Below are 15,723 nucleotides of genomic sequence, written 5' to 3'. Positions count from 1 at the left end.
ATTCTATTATTATTATTATATATATAATCCAGAATTTGCATCCAAACCATGCAAGCTCTCCAAGCAAAGGCCATTTCAAATACAGACAAAATCATAACGCGTGGACTCGTAGACATTTTCAAACCATCTTCCAACCTGTTTCTTTGCGTGGCTTCCAACATGCCTCGCCTCTATAAATATGACTTCACTGATGCATCTGTAACCAAATCAAAACTTCTCTCGAAACTAGACTCTCTCTCTCTCTCTCTCAACTCAGCAAGAAATCAAGTGTCAATTCTCATCTCTTGCTCTTTCTTAGACAAAGCGTGATTGATTTTGATATCTTATATGCCTAGAAAAGGTATGAGGAGTGTATTGTTCAAAGCATCACCTTCGAGGTCACCTACTCGATCTACACCTCATCGCCAAACATTCTCAGATACATTAATGGATGAAAATTTCGAGAATGCACGAGAACTCATTTCTAGGTGGGATGCCTCCGGTTCCTCCAGCCTCCACTGTGACGTCGCCAATCTCTTCGCATCAGATAATCGCTACGAAGCCCAACAGTACCTGAACTCCATCAAAGACCTCCAGACTGCCATGCAATATTACATCTCCCAAGACCCCACCTCGGACAAGCTGGTTCTCGCTCAAAATCTCATGCAAATTGCCATGAAGAGACTCGAGAAGGAGTTTTATATCATTTTGAAGTCCAGGAGGCAGCATCTCGATCCTGAATCTGTGTCCAGAGCGTCAAGATCAAGCGTTTCTGAATTTGAGGATGACTCTGAGGAGGACGAATTTTCAAGAGTCGGAGAAGATTCCATATCTGAAGTAGAGCTCGTTTCCATGGATGCCATGAAAGATTTGAAGGCGATTGCTGAGTGCATGATTGGTGTTGGTTATGGAAAAGAATGTGTCAAGATATTCAAGATCATTCGTAAATCAGTTGTTGATGAGGCCTTGTATCATCTGAACGTTGAAAGCATGTTGAGCTTGGCACAGATTCAAAAGATGGACTGGGAGGTTCTGGAAGTTAAAATCAAGGCCTGGTTATATGCAGTCAAGGTCGCAGTTAAAACTCTATTTTATGGTGAAAGAGTTCTCTGTGACCAGGTTTTTTCTTCTTCTCCTTCGTTGAAAGAGTCCTGCTTTGCCGATATAACAAGAGAAGGTGCCTTGTCTCTCTTTGTATTCCCTGAAAACGTAGCCAAGTGCAAGAAAGCTCCTGAGAGAATTTTCCGCACACTTGACCTCTACGAAGCAATCGCCGATCTCTGGACTGAAATCGAACCCATCTTTGATTTAGAATCAACCTCAACCATCAGACAGCAGGTCATTAACTCACTAAACAAGCTCGGGGAGGCAGTCCGCGCAACTCTAACAGAATTCGAGACTGCAATCACAAAATCCAACTCAAAAGCAGCGGTGCCTGGTGGTGGTATTCATCCTCTAACACGATACGTAATGAACTACATCACTTTCCTCACTGACTACAGTGGCGTACTTACCGACATCCTTGCTGATTGGCCTCTAACAGTACCGTCACCTTTACCAGAAGCATACTTCGGTAGCCCCGTGTCCGCTGATGGCACGAGCACCTCATCTATATCAATAAGATTAGCATGGCTGATTCTTGTTATGCTCTGCAAACTCGACGGCAGAGCTGAGATATACAAAGATGTGGCACTCTCGTATCTATTCCTCGCCAACAATCTTCAATATGTGGTAAACAAAGTCCAGAAATCCAGCCTAAAGCTACTCCTTGGTGATGAATGGATGGAGAAGCACGAGGAAAAGGTACGGCAATATGCGTCCAATTATGAACGCATGGGATGGAGCAAAGTTTTTGCTGCCCTACCGGATGCTAATGATAATCAGATGACAATCCCTCAAGTCACCGACTGTTTTAAGAGATTTAATTCTTCTTTCGAAGAGGCTTATAACAACCAAGCTTCATGGGTTGTCTCCGATTCCAAACTGAGAGACCAGATAAAAGTTTCGGTTGCCAGAAAGCTTGTACCGGTATACCGGGAATTTTATGGCAAGAATCGGCAATTGGTGGCGAGGAAGGAAGGGATTGTCAGATTTGCACCTGATGATTTGGGGAATTACCTGTCAGATTTGCTTTTCGGGGCTGGAGGTTCAGGGAGTAACCTGTCATTATCAACATCTTCTTCTGCCTCGTCATTTTCCTCGTCTTCGGGTCACTCTCGGGGCGGTCGAAGTCGTTGAGCGGCCGTCCATTTCCTATTATTATTATTCTTATTAGCCGTCCGATTGTGCATAAAAAAAGAAATAATAAAATTAAAGACGCGTGTATAGCATTTTAACAAGTGAGCAAGTCACCCAGTTGACTGCTTATGATATTGTGAAGACAGCTTTTTTATTAAAGAATATTATTCTTTCATTTTTTGTTTTTTTGAAGATGTATTAATTTTGATTAAAAACTTAGTGGATGATTGTGACTTGTGAGTATTTTAACCGTTATTTTGTAAAGTAATTTTTATTTTAAAATAATATTTTTAATTTTTAAAAATTATTTTTAATATCCGTAAATCAAAATACTAAAATTAAATTAAAAATGTGAGTGCTTCTTCGGAATTGAAAAAACAGTAAAGAGCCAATAAAAAACACATTACACCAGCCAGCCAAGCAGTCCATTCAACCATTGCGAGTAATCTCAAGAACTACTGTCTTCAAGATCTTGATTTAGCTGCATGCCTTGGCTACTCTCATGATCCTTCCTCCTCCTCCTCCTCCTCCTCCTCCTCCTGCTGCTGCTGCTTTTCATTTCCTTAATTCTGGTAGCATTCTACTTGCTATAACCGCTAGCTCTTAAGCGTATTGCAATAATATTCCCAACATGTATCATCGCCGTCTGCATTTTGTTTTTCTTGCAACTTGCTGTCGCCATTGACTGGGTGTCTTGATCTTTTCCTTGCTCCCCATCTTTTCTTGAATATCTATTGCAGCAAGTTACGTGACCGCGCTTCTGTGTTCTTGTTGAGTTTTCTATATATTCACATGGCTACTACCATGTTAAAAAAAAAAAAACAAATCTCTTCTTTTTTCTCTCACTCTTCGCTTAGGTTCATGCATTTTCTTTAACCCTTTATTATCAATTGTTTTTCTTGGCCCCGGCTGTTGCCTGTTTTCCTTTCTCGTGGCTGATTCCCATTTCGCCTCCCTTTTAGGTTTCTTAGAAGGAAAATGGGTTCCTTTATCAACTCAAGCCCATTATTTATTTAGATTAAACCCATAGATAGTTTGCCATATCAGCTCCCAGGTCTCTCTCTCTCTCTCTCTCGCAACATGTCCAAGTTTATTTTTTTTTTTTTTCCAGAAAGATTAGTTTGGTTAATTTGCATCTTCAAGGACTCTCTTCGTTTAACAAAAATATGAATCACTTCAGTACTGAGGAAATTAATTGAAGTTCAAAGGATAAAACTATAGATCTTGAAAAGAAGGCATGATAAAATGCTAGCTTCTCCCTTTTCTGCTTTCTGCTTTTGTTTTTTCGAACGTAAAAATGATGCTAAGGAGACACAAACATTTCTTAAAAAACAAGAAAAATTCTGAATCATTCATTCATCTGAGTTTAGTAAGTTTAATCAATTTAAATAATATAAATGCCCGTTAAAAAATTTTTGGAAATATTAAAATTTACATGGTTAATGATTTGAGGGAAAATTAAGAGCTGATTTGACTTAGTTAATGACAAATCTAAACTTGCTTTTTTGAAGGGGGGAAAAAAAAAAAAACAGGATGAGTAGGCATAACAGGGGAGGCCTAACTTACAAACCTTTTCAATCATTAAAACCTTTGAAAAAACATTGTTCACCAGACTCAATGATACTGTTTACAAAAATATTGTAATAATTGTTTCGCCTTCACGTAAAAAAATCATTGAACTAGTTATGAAAGAGTTAGAATCTTTTCATAAGACCTATTAATTAGTACTAAATTAATCGAGAATAAATATATTTTTTTCATTTTTAAAAGTATAATAAAACAATTAAAATACTATTAAAAACAATAATGTATAAATTGGCGTTCAGGGACTTAGTTAATGACAAATCTATACTTGCTTTTTGGAAAGAAAAAAAAAACAGGCCCAGTAGGCATACCAAGGGAGGCCTAACTTACAAACCTTTTCATCATTAATAAAAACTAAAATCTTTGGAAAAGGGGAGAGTTGAAATCTTTTCACATATTCCATTAATCATTACTAAATTAATTGAAAATAAATAAATCTTTTCTCATTGTAAAAGTATAGTAAAACAATCAAAATATTATTGAAAACAATAATTTATAAATTGATATTAAGGACTTATTAGTATTGTCGCACCCGACGTTGCGGCAGCCTTAAAAATCATATTAAAATTAAGATAAAAAAAAAATTCTTGACACCTTATTTTTTGATGAGGAATGATCTTATTTAAGGAGTCATCACCTAGTATTATAGTTACTAGAAACTCTAATTGATCAACAGAGATTCTATGGTATAGGACTAGTTACGTAAAATGAAAAATATTATCACCACTTAAACGTCCTACCTGAGGTAGGGTGCATTGTTGATTTTGTCTTAAATTGCTAAGGGCTTGTTATCCTATGCTACTGATGGTTTGCTTATAATATTCTTAAATCTAGTGTCAGTGAATATTTAATTACGAATACTTCTAACTCTACCGTTGGTAAATATTGTGTAACCCAAAAGGTACGGTATTCAATTAAATCATTTTAAAATCAATGCATGCATATATTTTTTTTGTTTGTTTTTAAAGAAAAACAATATATCATCCACTAGATTTGCATTTCATAGTAAAAAATCCATAGATCAGCTATACAGTAAAAATATCTAAAAACAAAAAACATGCAAGATACCTATGAATAAAATTCAAAAGGATTCATTAATTTTTTTGAAATTTTCTAAGATAAAAAAAAAAAAAAAAAACTTTGAAAGCCAAATATCAAAACAAAAGGGAATAAAATAAAAGGGACTAGAGCCCATCCCATCCTCAATTTTTTTTTTTTTTTTAGACTGGGTCTAGATCAGCCTATACAAGATGGGCTAAGGCCCATCAAGCTTGGCATGGTCATTGGCCCAAGCCAGTGACTAGCCCAATCACTATGCGTGCATGCATGAATTACTCATGCATGCTTTGCATAGTGACAGGGTAATTATTTTGCAAGCGGGGAAGAACAAAAAAAGCTTACTTGGCAAAGCTGGCACTTGGGGACGAAGACGATGATGAAGCTGACGGGTCGATGCTACTCCCATCTTCAGTTCTTTCTTTATTCTTCCTTCTCTTTTTTTTTTTTTTTTTGCATTTACTGTGTTTGTATATATGTTCATGTTCTCTCTGTCTAGTCCTTACTCTATTCATTAGTTCTATTCTCTAGTTCATCCCTATATTTCTCTCTTGGAATGCCCTGTTTCTAGTGTAGTGGTTGTTGAAGATGAAGCATTGGAGCTGCAACTAAAGACAAAGTATAACAATCTCACCCTTTGTTTCCCTCTTTTGTTCGTTCGTCCTGTCTCTGTGTGTCTACCTGTGTAGTCTTTTCTCTCTCTCTCTCTCTCTATTGGTTTTTTAGTCCGTTTTCTCTCTGTTTTTATATCCAGCACCCTTTGTGTGCTTTTGTTTTGGTTTTTCCCTCTGTTTTTCTCCTCCTCTCTGGTTTATTGCCTTTCTCTAGCTTTTATAAGGCTAGAGAATGCCATGCGATGCTAACGATAGGCTTGTTAACGACATGCATCATGGGGGTGAGGGATAGTAACCGTGAGACGTGTCCCATGATTGAAACGATTTTAGTGTCTTTACTGCTGAAACGGCTCTACTACCTTTACTGTTAAAACGGATTCTAAAGAAGAAAGCCATGAATAGTCTTTCTAAAACGGCACCGTTTTCTAATTCAAATGGATATTTTTAATTTGGTCATTGGAGTTTTGCAATTTTGTAATCAAGCCCCCAGATAAATTGTAATTGGATCCCTTGATTTTACAAGACAGTTCTTATTATTATTGTTTTTGGATTTTTTCAATCAAGTCTCTAATTGCCCATCAAACTTTGATATTTATGCAATTAAACCCATGATTTGACCAAATCAACTCTTAAAAGTTATAACTTGAACCTGAAATCCAATTTCTTCCAATTAAAGCCAACATTGACTTAAAAATCAATTGTTCTTACAATTAAACCTTCCATGAATTCAATTAAATCTTAAATAAAATTTAATTGAGTCCATAAATATCTGATTTTGAACTTTTTTTTCTCAAATTGAATTTTCTTTGTCAACAAGGCTTTAATGAGTAAAACATATACTGTTAAATTTTAATCTTTGTATTTTTAACCTTCTCAACCAATTTTTGGTCATTTTCTAAGTGTTTTGTTATCCTCTTCTCACTGTTATTATTTTTTGTTTTCTTTCAAATATATGTTTTTGTATATTCTCCCTTTTTGTGTAGGGATCCACAAATGGATAACAACAAGTATTTTTTCACTATTTTTTTTTGTTATTATTATAATAGTTGAATGACATTTTGTATTTGAAAAAATAATAAAATAATAAAAAATAGATGATGCATGCAACACACATGTTAGCATGTGGGAGTTGCCCATGCCTTTAGACAACGTATGTGGCGCCTCTCGACGACCAAACTTCAGCTTTCGTTGTGCCATTAGAAACCCCGCACCGGTCTCTTCCTATTGGGGTAACGTGTGTTGGTGTTGGGACAACAATTCATTGCTATAAACATTTTCTTTTTTTTCTCCGATTCCCTCGAAATTCGCATTAGTCATGAAAAAATTCAGAGTTACCCTTTTATTTATTGAAATTTTAAATTTAGTTTTTATTCTTTTGATTTTTAATTTTTGTTCTTGATCATTTTGTAAAATCCTAATTTGTTTTCGATTTCATCTTGCAATACCTTGATTTGTTTTTTTTTTTTCAATTTAGTGCTCACTCTTTTGATTTTTATTTTGGGTCATTTTGTTAAATTGATTTATTTTTTCAATTTCATCATTCAATCAAAAATTTATAGTTGTCCTTTAATTTATTTCTGTTTCAATTTTTATTATCTTTATTGTTAATTGTTCATTGGTTAAGTTGATTATTGTTTTCTATTTCACCATTCAATAAAAAAGATTTAGTTGGCCTCTAATTTATTTTATATTTCCATGTTGATCTTTATATTTTTTATTACTAATTTTTTTTTTGGATCCTTTTGTATAGGTTTTTTTTTTCAATTTCATCCTTCAACATTTGATTGGTTCAATTTCACTCTTCAGTCAAAAGATTTTAGTTGTTCTTTAATTTATTTAATATTTAAATATTGATCCTTAATTTTTTTAATTGCTATTTTTGTTTTGTTTTGGATCATTTTATATAGTTTTTTTCCTCCTTTTCCATCCTTCAATAATTAATTGGTTAATGATTAGACTTTATGGTTTTTTCAAGTGGGGTGCTTTCGTCTAATGCCTTGGGTTATAGATTTGAAAAATTAATGCAAGTTGACATCGTTTTTTCACTTATTTTTTTCTTTAATTTCATCATTCAATATCAGTTATTATTATTATTATTAAAAAAAAAAAGGTTTTGTGGTTTTCTTTATTTTTTTATTAGGTTATTCTGATATCATGATCTGAGCTGCAGATTTAACAAGTTGGCTAGACCTTTTTAATAGGATTTTTAAAAAATATGTATAATTTTTTTCCAAACATTGTTATATATATATATAAAAAAAAAAATTTTGACCCCACACATATTGTGGGTCTATGTCTAGTAGGGGCTAATTGGTCTAAAAGTGATCATTTTGAATAATATTAAACAACATAAGATTGCAAGCATATACTCACGTGTTAAATTTTTTTTTATGAACACACAAGAAGAAGAAGAGGTGGAGTTAAGAAACTAAAAAAAAAATTATAAAAAAATACCCAACAAAAAAAATTAATTAATTAGAAACTCATAAAAAATTGGTTAGGTTCGATTTCAATTTTTAAAATTTGAAATCAATTAAACTGAACTGAAATGGTTTAAGAAATCTTTTCAACAATATTATTAATGTGCTTCTCACTAATTTACTGGGATGGATGATATGTACAATAAAAATTTATATTCATGGTGTGGTTTGTTTTTGACAATATCAGATTCTTTGTTGTTTAGTTTTTAAGCCATGTGAAGGCAATATCTAGGTTTTTTTATATATAGTTTTTTTACTTCAATTAACCCAACCAAACCAAACTAAAATTAATATATTTGAACGGTTTAAATTTTTAATTTAAAATATAAAATTTTTTAATTTAATTATTTATTTTAAATAAAATCTAAACCAAACTAAATCAAAAATAATTTTTATTTACCTACAAGTGTTTGAATGCCAGCCTGCCAACTTCGACTTCCTAACCTAAGGCCCATATGCGATTTGTACACTTTCAGCCCAATAGACTTTTTGCTCGAAGAAGTATGATAAAGATGTAAAATCTAATTTTGACCTTAGCTTCGAGGACTTCATTTTCAGCCACCAATATTGCTTCGAGGACTTCATCTTCCCCATGTATGATGGAACAAGTGGACTCTTTGCTTCCTTATCCATGGCTGCTTATATTAGTTTATCCTTGCTAGTATTGTTTCAACGACCTTATCTGTTCCCACCATTAATGCCAGAAAATGATAGTGTAGAAATTTCTCTGGTCTGGGTTGCTCGGACTTTCTGATCTAGTTTTTTTTTGTTTAAATCCAAGTATCTAGAATTTGCAGAGTTGACTTAATTTGAAGATAAGCATTCCCTTAGCCGTTGCAGCCAAGATTCAAAGACATCACTGAATTATTGAGCTCAAGTACTATATGATTACCATGGTAGCTGGGAGTTGACTTAACTTGTAGCAGTTTCCATGATCAATCAAAATAAAGTTTAGATTTCGTAGACATTAAATCTTCAAGTAGAAGAACATGATTTGGTATCAATCTTGACTCTAATCAATCGATTGCAACAGCTAGAACAAAGCAGATCCAGCATACCTAACAATATTTACACGCTATCAATTAATCACACACTAAGTCAAGCTATAAATGCCAAGTTGCCAACATATTGAGGCCATTAATGGCGACGAAGGCCAGCCCTTTGCCTTTCAATTCACAGTGCTGCAAGTCGTCTGAGGGGTCTGCCTGCCTGCCTGCCTGCCTTCCCCGTGATATACTTTGCCAATAAACGCGTCGTAACAGTAAGGACATTAATACAGCCAGAGAATGCATGCAGGGATAGAGGCAGACAATGCCTTTGCAATGGCTAGCTAGCTAGCAAGCTCGAGTGATTTAATCACCGAACATTTGGTAAGCATCTAGTAGCTTGCTACAAAATCTATTGATCTATTATTAATCACGTACTTATGAGTACGCTAATATTGAGAGGTTCTTTCTTTCTTTCTTTCTTTTTCTTTTTTGAAAGCAAAACTTAGCTGTTATTAACTTATTATCGCCTCATTATCTGTGATTCCGGCTGGTGGTGATGACTGATGAGTGATTGTTGATGGAGAGAGGGTGTAATGTCTATCAACTACCTTATCTTTCTTAAATGATGCTAACTACATTGGGTAAGCTACCAATGGGGACCTGTGGTTTCTATTTAAGAAGGCATATGGAATTTTTGAAGTCAAAGTACATGCATGATGGTCTCTTTTATATATATATATATATATAGAGAGAGAGAGAGAGAGTACAATTATTGTAAGCATAATAAATATTAAATATTGATTAACGCGACACGTATGAATTATTGATTTCGATGGATAAATTATTTTTTTGTTAGCAAATAAATTTACTCATAATTCTATAAGAAATTCTAAACCGTGTCAATTTCACTGGAGATAAAAACATTGTGCTTTCTTTTATATTTCAGGAACACACACATATACTAGTTCCGCTACGCCGGGGGCTCACTATTTATTTTTAAAAAAAATTAGATCCTAAAAATGAAGGATTCAAGTTTATTTTGGATCATACACAACAAAAAATCCAAGGCTATTTTAAGTTCTGTAGCATGGAAGGCCCAAGGATAGTCGGGTTTTGACGAGCCCAAGCACCACGTGAGCTCTTCAGCCCCTAAGCAGACAGCCCAAGCACCACGTGCGCGTAGAGGGTGTGCCCAGCATTGAGGTAGGAGTCTAAGCGCCACGTGGAGCAGGGGTGCCAACACTGTGACAGCAGCCCAAGCGCCACGTGTTATAAATAATTTATTTATAATACAAAAAATAATATTTTTAATATTAATATTTTTGATTATGGTAAAAATAATAATATTCATAACACAAATAATATAATTTTTAATTCCAAGAATATTTAGAACACAAATAATAATCTTTTTTATATTAAAACTTTGAATTATTATAAAAATAATAATATTATAACAAAAATAATAATATGACAGACAACGCAAATTATAATATTTTTTATATTAATACTTAGAATTGTTGAGTGTTTTTAATAATACCACGTCGAGGGCTTACTCTTTATTTTGTTTAAATGCCATAAAAAATTATAATATAAATAATAATATATATTATATTAAAAAATTATTAATTATTTTATTATAATATTAATTATAATAAAAATAATAATATTTCTAAAAGAAATAATAATATTTAGAATCCTAAACCTATAAACATTGAGTCTTGATGAATGACCCAATAAAATTGGGTCCTTGTACTAGACCCATTTCCCTTAAGATTTTAGCCATGACCCAAGCACCACTTGTCCCCAATCTAACGCAGCCCAAGCGCTACATGTATGCTGGGGAGGGAGTGCCCAACCCATAGTTAGAGCCCAAGTGAAACATGTCCTCACGTGGTTTTTCTTTGATATTAATAATAATTTTTTTAAAATTTATTAATGATGATAATAGTAATATTAATATTAGTTTTTAATTTTACCTTTCAAATCACATTTTCTGTTGTTTTTCAATATTAAGAAATAAAATTTTCTAATTTAGTATTTATTAATAATATTGATTATTATAAAAATAATAATATTTATAACACAAAACATAATATTTTAATATTAATACTTTTGATTATGGTAAAAATAATAATATTATAGCACAAATAATACTATTTTTAATTCCAAGAATATTTAGAACACAAATAATAATATTTTTTTATATTAAAACTTTGAATTATTATAAAAAATAATAATATCTTTTACATGAATACTTTGTATTCTAAGAAAAAATAATAATATTGACAATGCAAAATTATAATATTTTTTTATATTAATACTTATAATTGTTGAGTATTTTTAATAATACTACATCGGGGGCTCACACTTTATTTTTAAAAAAAAAAAAATTGCCATAAATAATAATAATATTTTCTTTTAAATTTATTAATTATTTTATTAATAATATTAATTATAATTAAAAAAAAATATTTCTATAAAAAAAATTAATATTTAGAATTCCTAGCCAGAACCCAAGTGCCACGTGTGCTCTGGATTACTTACCCATAAGCTTAGCCCCCTCCAATAATGTAGTTCACAATAAAGCACTTATAATGTATCCACAATGCAATATAGTGCAAGTGCTATCCACAACAAATTCACTCACAGTGAATAGTAGCCCACTCTACAATGAAACAATGATCTATTTTAGTTTTATATATATATATATATATATATATATATATATATATTATTATTTTGATAATCAAACTTTTATTTTGACAATTTCATCCTTTTATGATCAAATTGAAGATCAATTACTTTAAATTTATCGAGGAAGGGCAAAATTAAAAGTAATAGAATCAAAGTAAAAAGAAAAAAACAGAGTTTCTTAAATAGATTTAAAATTTCACTTTGGTCATTATACTTCTCAAGTTATAAACTTTCGGTCCCTCAAATTTTTGAAAAATCAATTTTGATAAGAAAATTCATTTTTCTTATTTTCAGTCATTGGTTTTAGACAGGAGAGAGAAAGTGGTTTAATTCTGATAGTAGAAAGAGAAATTCAGTTGACACCGATATATTTTGGCTACAAAATGAATTGATTTTAGTGTCAAAAGGGTTTCATTCGATGATTAAAGTTTATCTCAGTTGTTATTTACCCATAACCTTGCCTTAAATGGTAAATTTGAGATTTGAAAATTTTTTTTTGCTTCCAACCAATTTTGGTTTTCAAGTTATTTAAGAGCATGAATGAATTTGTTAAAGGTGTTTTCTATATTTTTTTTTGTCAAAAAAAGATTTTTTTAATAATTTATTAATATGTATAATTTATTAATACGCGAGATAAAAAATCTTGATCTATATCTTGATTTTTTTTTCATTTTAGATTTTAGTTATCATTAATAATTTTTATTTTTATATTTATTAATATGTATAATTCTTGATTTATTTAATTAAATACATGTATAAGTGTTTTTTTAATTTATAGTTAATATTTTGATATAAAAAAAACCCGTTGAAGTCTTCAACCTGTACATTTATTTTTTTTTATTAAAAAAATTATTTGACCCGACTAAAAGTTGAATTTGTAATAAAGTTGATGCGAAAGTTAAACGCAAAAATCAGTTTGTTGGGAGTTGAGAGATGGAAATGAGTGCTAAGCATTTTCACTTGTACAGCTCACACATCCTCTCTTCTTTATATGATCACTTGCTTGCGTTTCATGATTTCCACAAAACTCAAAGTACCACATCTCTCTCTCTCTCTCTCTCTCTCTCTCTCTCTCTCTCTCACACACACACACACACACACACACTCAACAATGGATTTTCTCTTGTTAGTATATGCTTTCCTAATCTTCTATTCTCTCTTCATGTTATGGAGGGCGATTGATAGGAAAAGAGACCGAGAATGTTATATACTAGACTATGAGTGCTACAAACCAACAGATGACAGGAAGCTTGGCACAGAGTTTTCTGGGAAAGTGATACTGAGGAGTAAACAGCTTGGTCTTAACGAGTACAAGTTTCTGTTGAAAGCTATTGTGAACTCTGGGATTGGGGAGCAGACGTATGGTCCCAGGATCATGTTCAAAGGCCAAGAGGAAAACCCTACATTACAAGATTCAGTTTATGAGATGGAGGAGTTCTTTCATGACAGCATCGACAAGCTCTTGGCCAGGTCAGGCATTTCTCCTAGAGAAATTGATGTTCTTGTAGTTAATGTCTCCATGCTGTCTTCCGTGCCTTCTTTAGCCGCTAGGATCGTAAATCACTACAAACTAAGGGAAGATGTTAAGGTTTTTAACCTCTCTGGGATGGGTTGTAGTGCAAGCCTTATATCAGTCAACATTGTCCAAAACGTTTTCAAGAGTTGCAAGAATGTTTATGCGCTTGCTGTCACCTCGGAGTCTTTAAGCCCTAATTGGTACTCAGGGAATGATAGATCCATGATTCTTGCAAATTGTTTGTTCCGATCTGGTGGTTGTGCCATCCTTTTGACCAACAAAAGGGCCCTAAAGCACCGAGCCATGTTCAAATTGAAGTGCCTGGTTAGGACACACCATGGGGCTAGAGACGAGTCATATGAGTGTTGCCTTCAAAGAGAAGACGAGCAAGGGCGCCTAGGGTTTCACCTAGGCAAGTCACTACCAAAGGCCGCTACACGAGCTTTGGTCGACAACCTCAGAGAAATAACCCCAAAGATCCTGCCAGTAAGGGAGCTACTTAGATTTATGGTGGTGTCATTCATACGGAAATATCGGAGCTATAGATCCACGAAGGGAGTAGTCAGTCCTAAACCTGTGATTAACTTCAAGACCGGTGTCGATCACTTCTGCATCCACACCGGTGGCAAGGCGGTGATAGACGGGATCGGCGTTAATCTTGACCTCACCGAGTATGATCTGGAGCCAGCAAGAATGACATTGCACAGGTTTGGCAACACATCTGCTAGCAGTCTGTGGTATGTTTTGGGATACATGGAGGCCAAAAGGAGGCTAAAGAGAGGCGATAGGGTTCTGATGGTGAGTTTTGGTGCGGGCTTTAAATGCAACAGCTGTTTGTGGGAGGTGGTGAGAGACTTGGATGCAGATAACGTGTGGAAGGACTGCATTGATAGCTATCCACCAAACTCATTGGCCAATCCATTCATGGAGAAGTTTGGGTGGATAAACAATGAAGATCAAAGCACTTTTGTAATGCCTTCTTAAGAAGAAGCTCTACATTTTATTCTCTTCTCTTCTTCAACCTCCATATTTTCCTTAATTTTCTCTTTTCTTGCTTCTCTCATCAAATTTAAACCCATCTCTTGTTACTGTAATATTTTTTTTTTTCTATTTTTTCCTTCCTACAACCCGTACACTATTATATGAAGTTGTTATTATTGTTGGATATTTTCATAACGCAATAAGGAGTCCTGCTGCTTCCAATGTGATGAAAAGTTTGTATATCTAATATTGGAGGCCGGCTGTCATCCTTTTTTTTTTTTTTTTTTTTTTTTTTTCTTTTAACAAGTTGATATATATACTAGTGCTGCTGCTTTATTTGTATCATTGTTTTAAAACCTCGGCATATCAACCAATTAATAACTCGTATGATTTAGGTTGTGTTTGTTTTACACTTGTGATTGTGTTTATGGTGAAACAAACACCATAAAGTATTTAGTAATAAATTTAATTGTGTTTTATACTTAGGATCCATTAAAAATTAAGTTTGAAATGTTGTTTTTGTAAAATAGTTTTTACATGTTTTTTTAACTGGGTTTCGTAAAATTCTATTTGTTTTCGCATTTAAAAAACGTCTGAAAAAATTTGATGTGCTGATAAAATAAAATATTTTTTTTTTTTTTCCTTCAAATTAATATTTTTTGATGTTTTCAGATTATTTTAATATGCTGGTACAAAAATAATTTTTTAAAAAATAAAAAAATATATTATTTTGATATATTTCCAAGTAAAAAATATTTTTGAAAAACAATGTTTTTTATTACACATAAACTTCAACCATAATTTTTACCAAATACATATCTAAATCTAACTAACTACAACTAAAAAAACTTTTTTTAAAACTTATTTTTTAAAAAAATCATAATCACAAAAATTATCTAAAAAAAAAAAAACACACTCTTAAAGCGTTCATGAAATGAAAAAAAAAAAAAAAAAAAGAGAAGAAAACTTAGTTAGCTTGATTAAAAAAAATTAGATTGACTCGGTCAAGTTAAACTTCATCTAATTAAAATTTCTCAACAAGATGTGAACTTCTTTTTTATTTAAATAATATTATTTTAATTTACTTCTTTTTTTTTAAAATTTTGTTTTAGTCAATCAATATATATCAACCGGATCTTTCCATATGAGTCTTAAAAACTATGATTTGCTTTCCCAGAAGAAAATGGAAGAAGTCCTTGTAACTGCTACCTCCCTTTCAAAAGAGATTTAGAGAATATTTAAAAATACAGTAATTATTGTTTTTTAAAATATTTTTAATTCGAAATAAATAGATTTAAGTGAAAATTGCTTTCAAACCTGCTGTCCCCGACAAATGCCGTTGTGCAGGAGGCATAAATTGCAGAGCCAGTGGAGTGCGTGAAAAGGGAACTTTTTTTGTCTCACTTATTGAACTATTGAAGAGTGCAAGAAAAACTTTTTAAAATGTCTTTTTAATATATTAAAATAATATTTTTATTTTTAAAATTTTATTTTTAATAATAACACATCAAAATAATCTAAAAAATAAAATTTTAAAATAAAAATTTAAAATTTTTTAACTTTTTTTATCTGTTTTTTTTTTTTCAATTGCA

General features: G+C 32.4%; 2 protein-coding genes across 2 annotated transcripts; both read left to right on the top strand.

The window, feature by feature from the left end:
• Nucleotides 1–219: 219 nt before the first annotated feature.
• LOC118053754 (exocyst complex component EXO70H1) lies at nt 220–2,395 on the top strand. Its single transcript, XM_035065107.2, has one exon. The coding sequence runs from the start codon at nt 328–330 to the stop codon at nt 2,215–2,217; it is 1,890 nt and encodes a 629-aa protein (XP_034920998.1). The 5' UTR covers nt 220–327; the 3' UTR covers nt 2,218–2,395.
• A 10,253-nt stretch (nt 2,396–12,648) lies between these two features.
• Nucleotides 12,649–14,424, top strand: LOC118053755 (3-ketoacyl-CoA synthase 12). The gene has a single exon (XM_035065108.2). It carries the CDS (start codon nt 12,746–12,748, stop codon nt 14,132–14,134), a length of 1,389 nt encoding a protein of 462 aa, XP_034920999.2. The 5' UTR covers nt 12,649–12,745; the 3' UTR covers nt 14,135–14,424.
• Nucleotides 14,425–15,723: the final 1,299 nt, after the last annotated feature.

This window comes from Populus alba, chromosome 9, assembly GCF_005239225.2.
Source record: "Populus alba chromosome 9, ASM523922v2, whole genome shotgun sequence".
NCBI lineage: Eukaryota > Viridiplantae > Streptophyta > Magnoliopsida > Malpighiales > Salicaceae > Populus > Populus alba.
Note: the sequence above shows the minus strand (reverse complement) of the source record. Positions and strands in the feature narration are given on the sequence as shown.

Excerpts from the sequence above, each read along its gene's own strand:
- LOC118053755 (XM_035065108.2), top strand. The coding sequence starts at position 12,746 with ATGGATTTTCTCTTGTTAGTATATGCTTTCCTAATCTTCTATTCTCTC.
- LOC118053754 (XM_035065107.2), top strand. The coding sequence starts at position 328 with ATGCCTAGAAAAGGTATGAGGAGTGTATTGTTCAAAGCATCACCTTCG.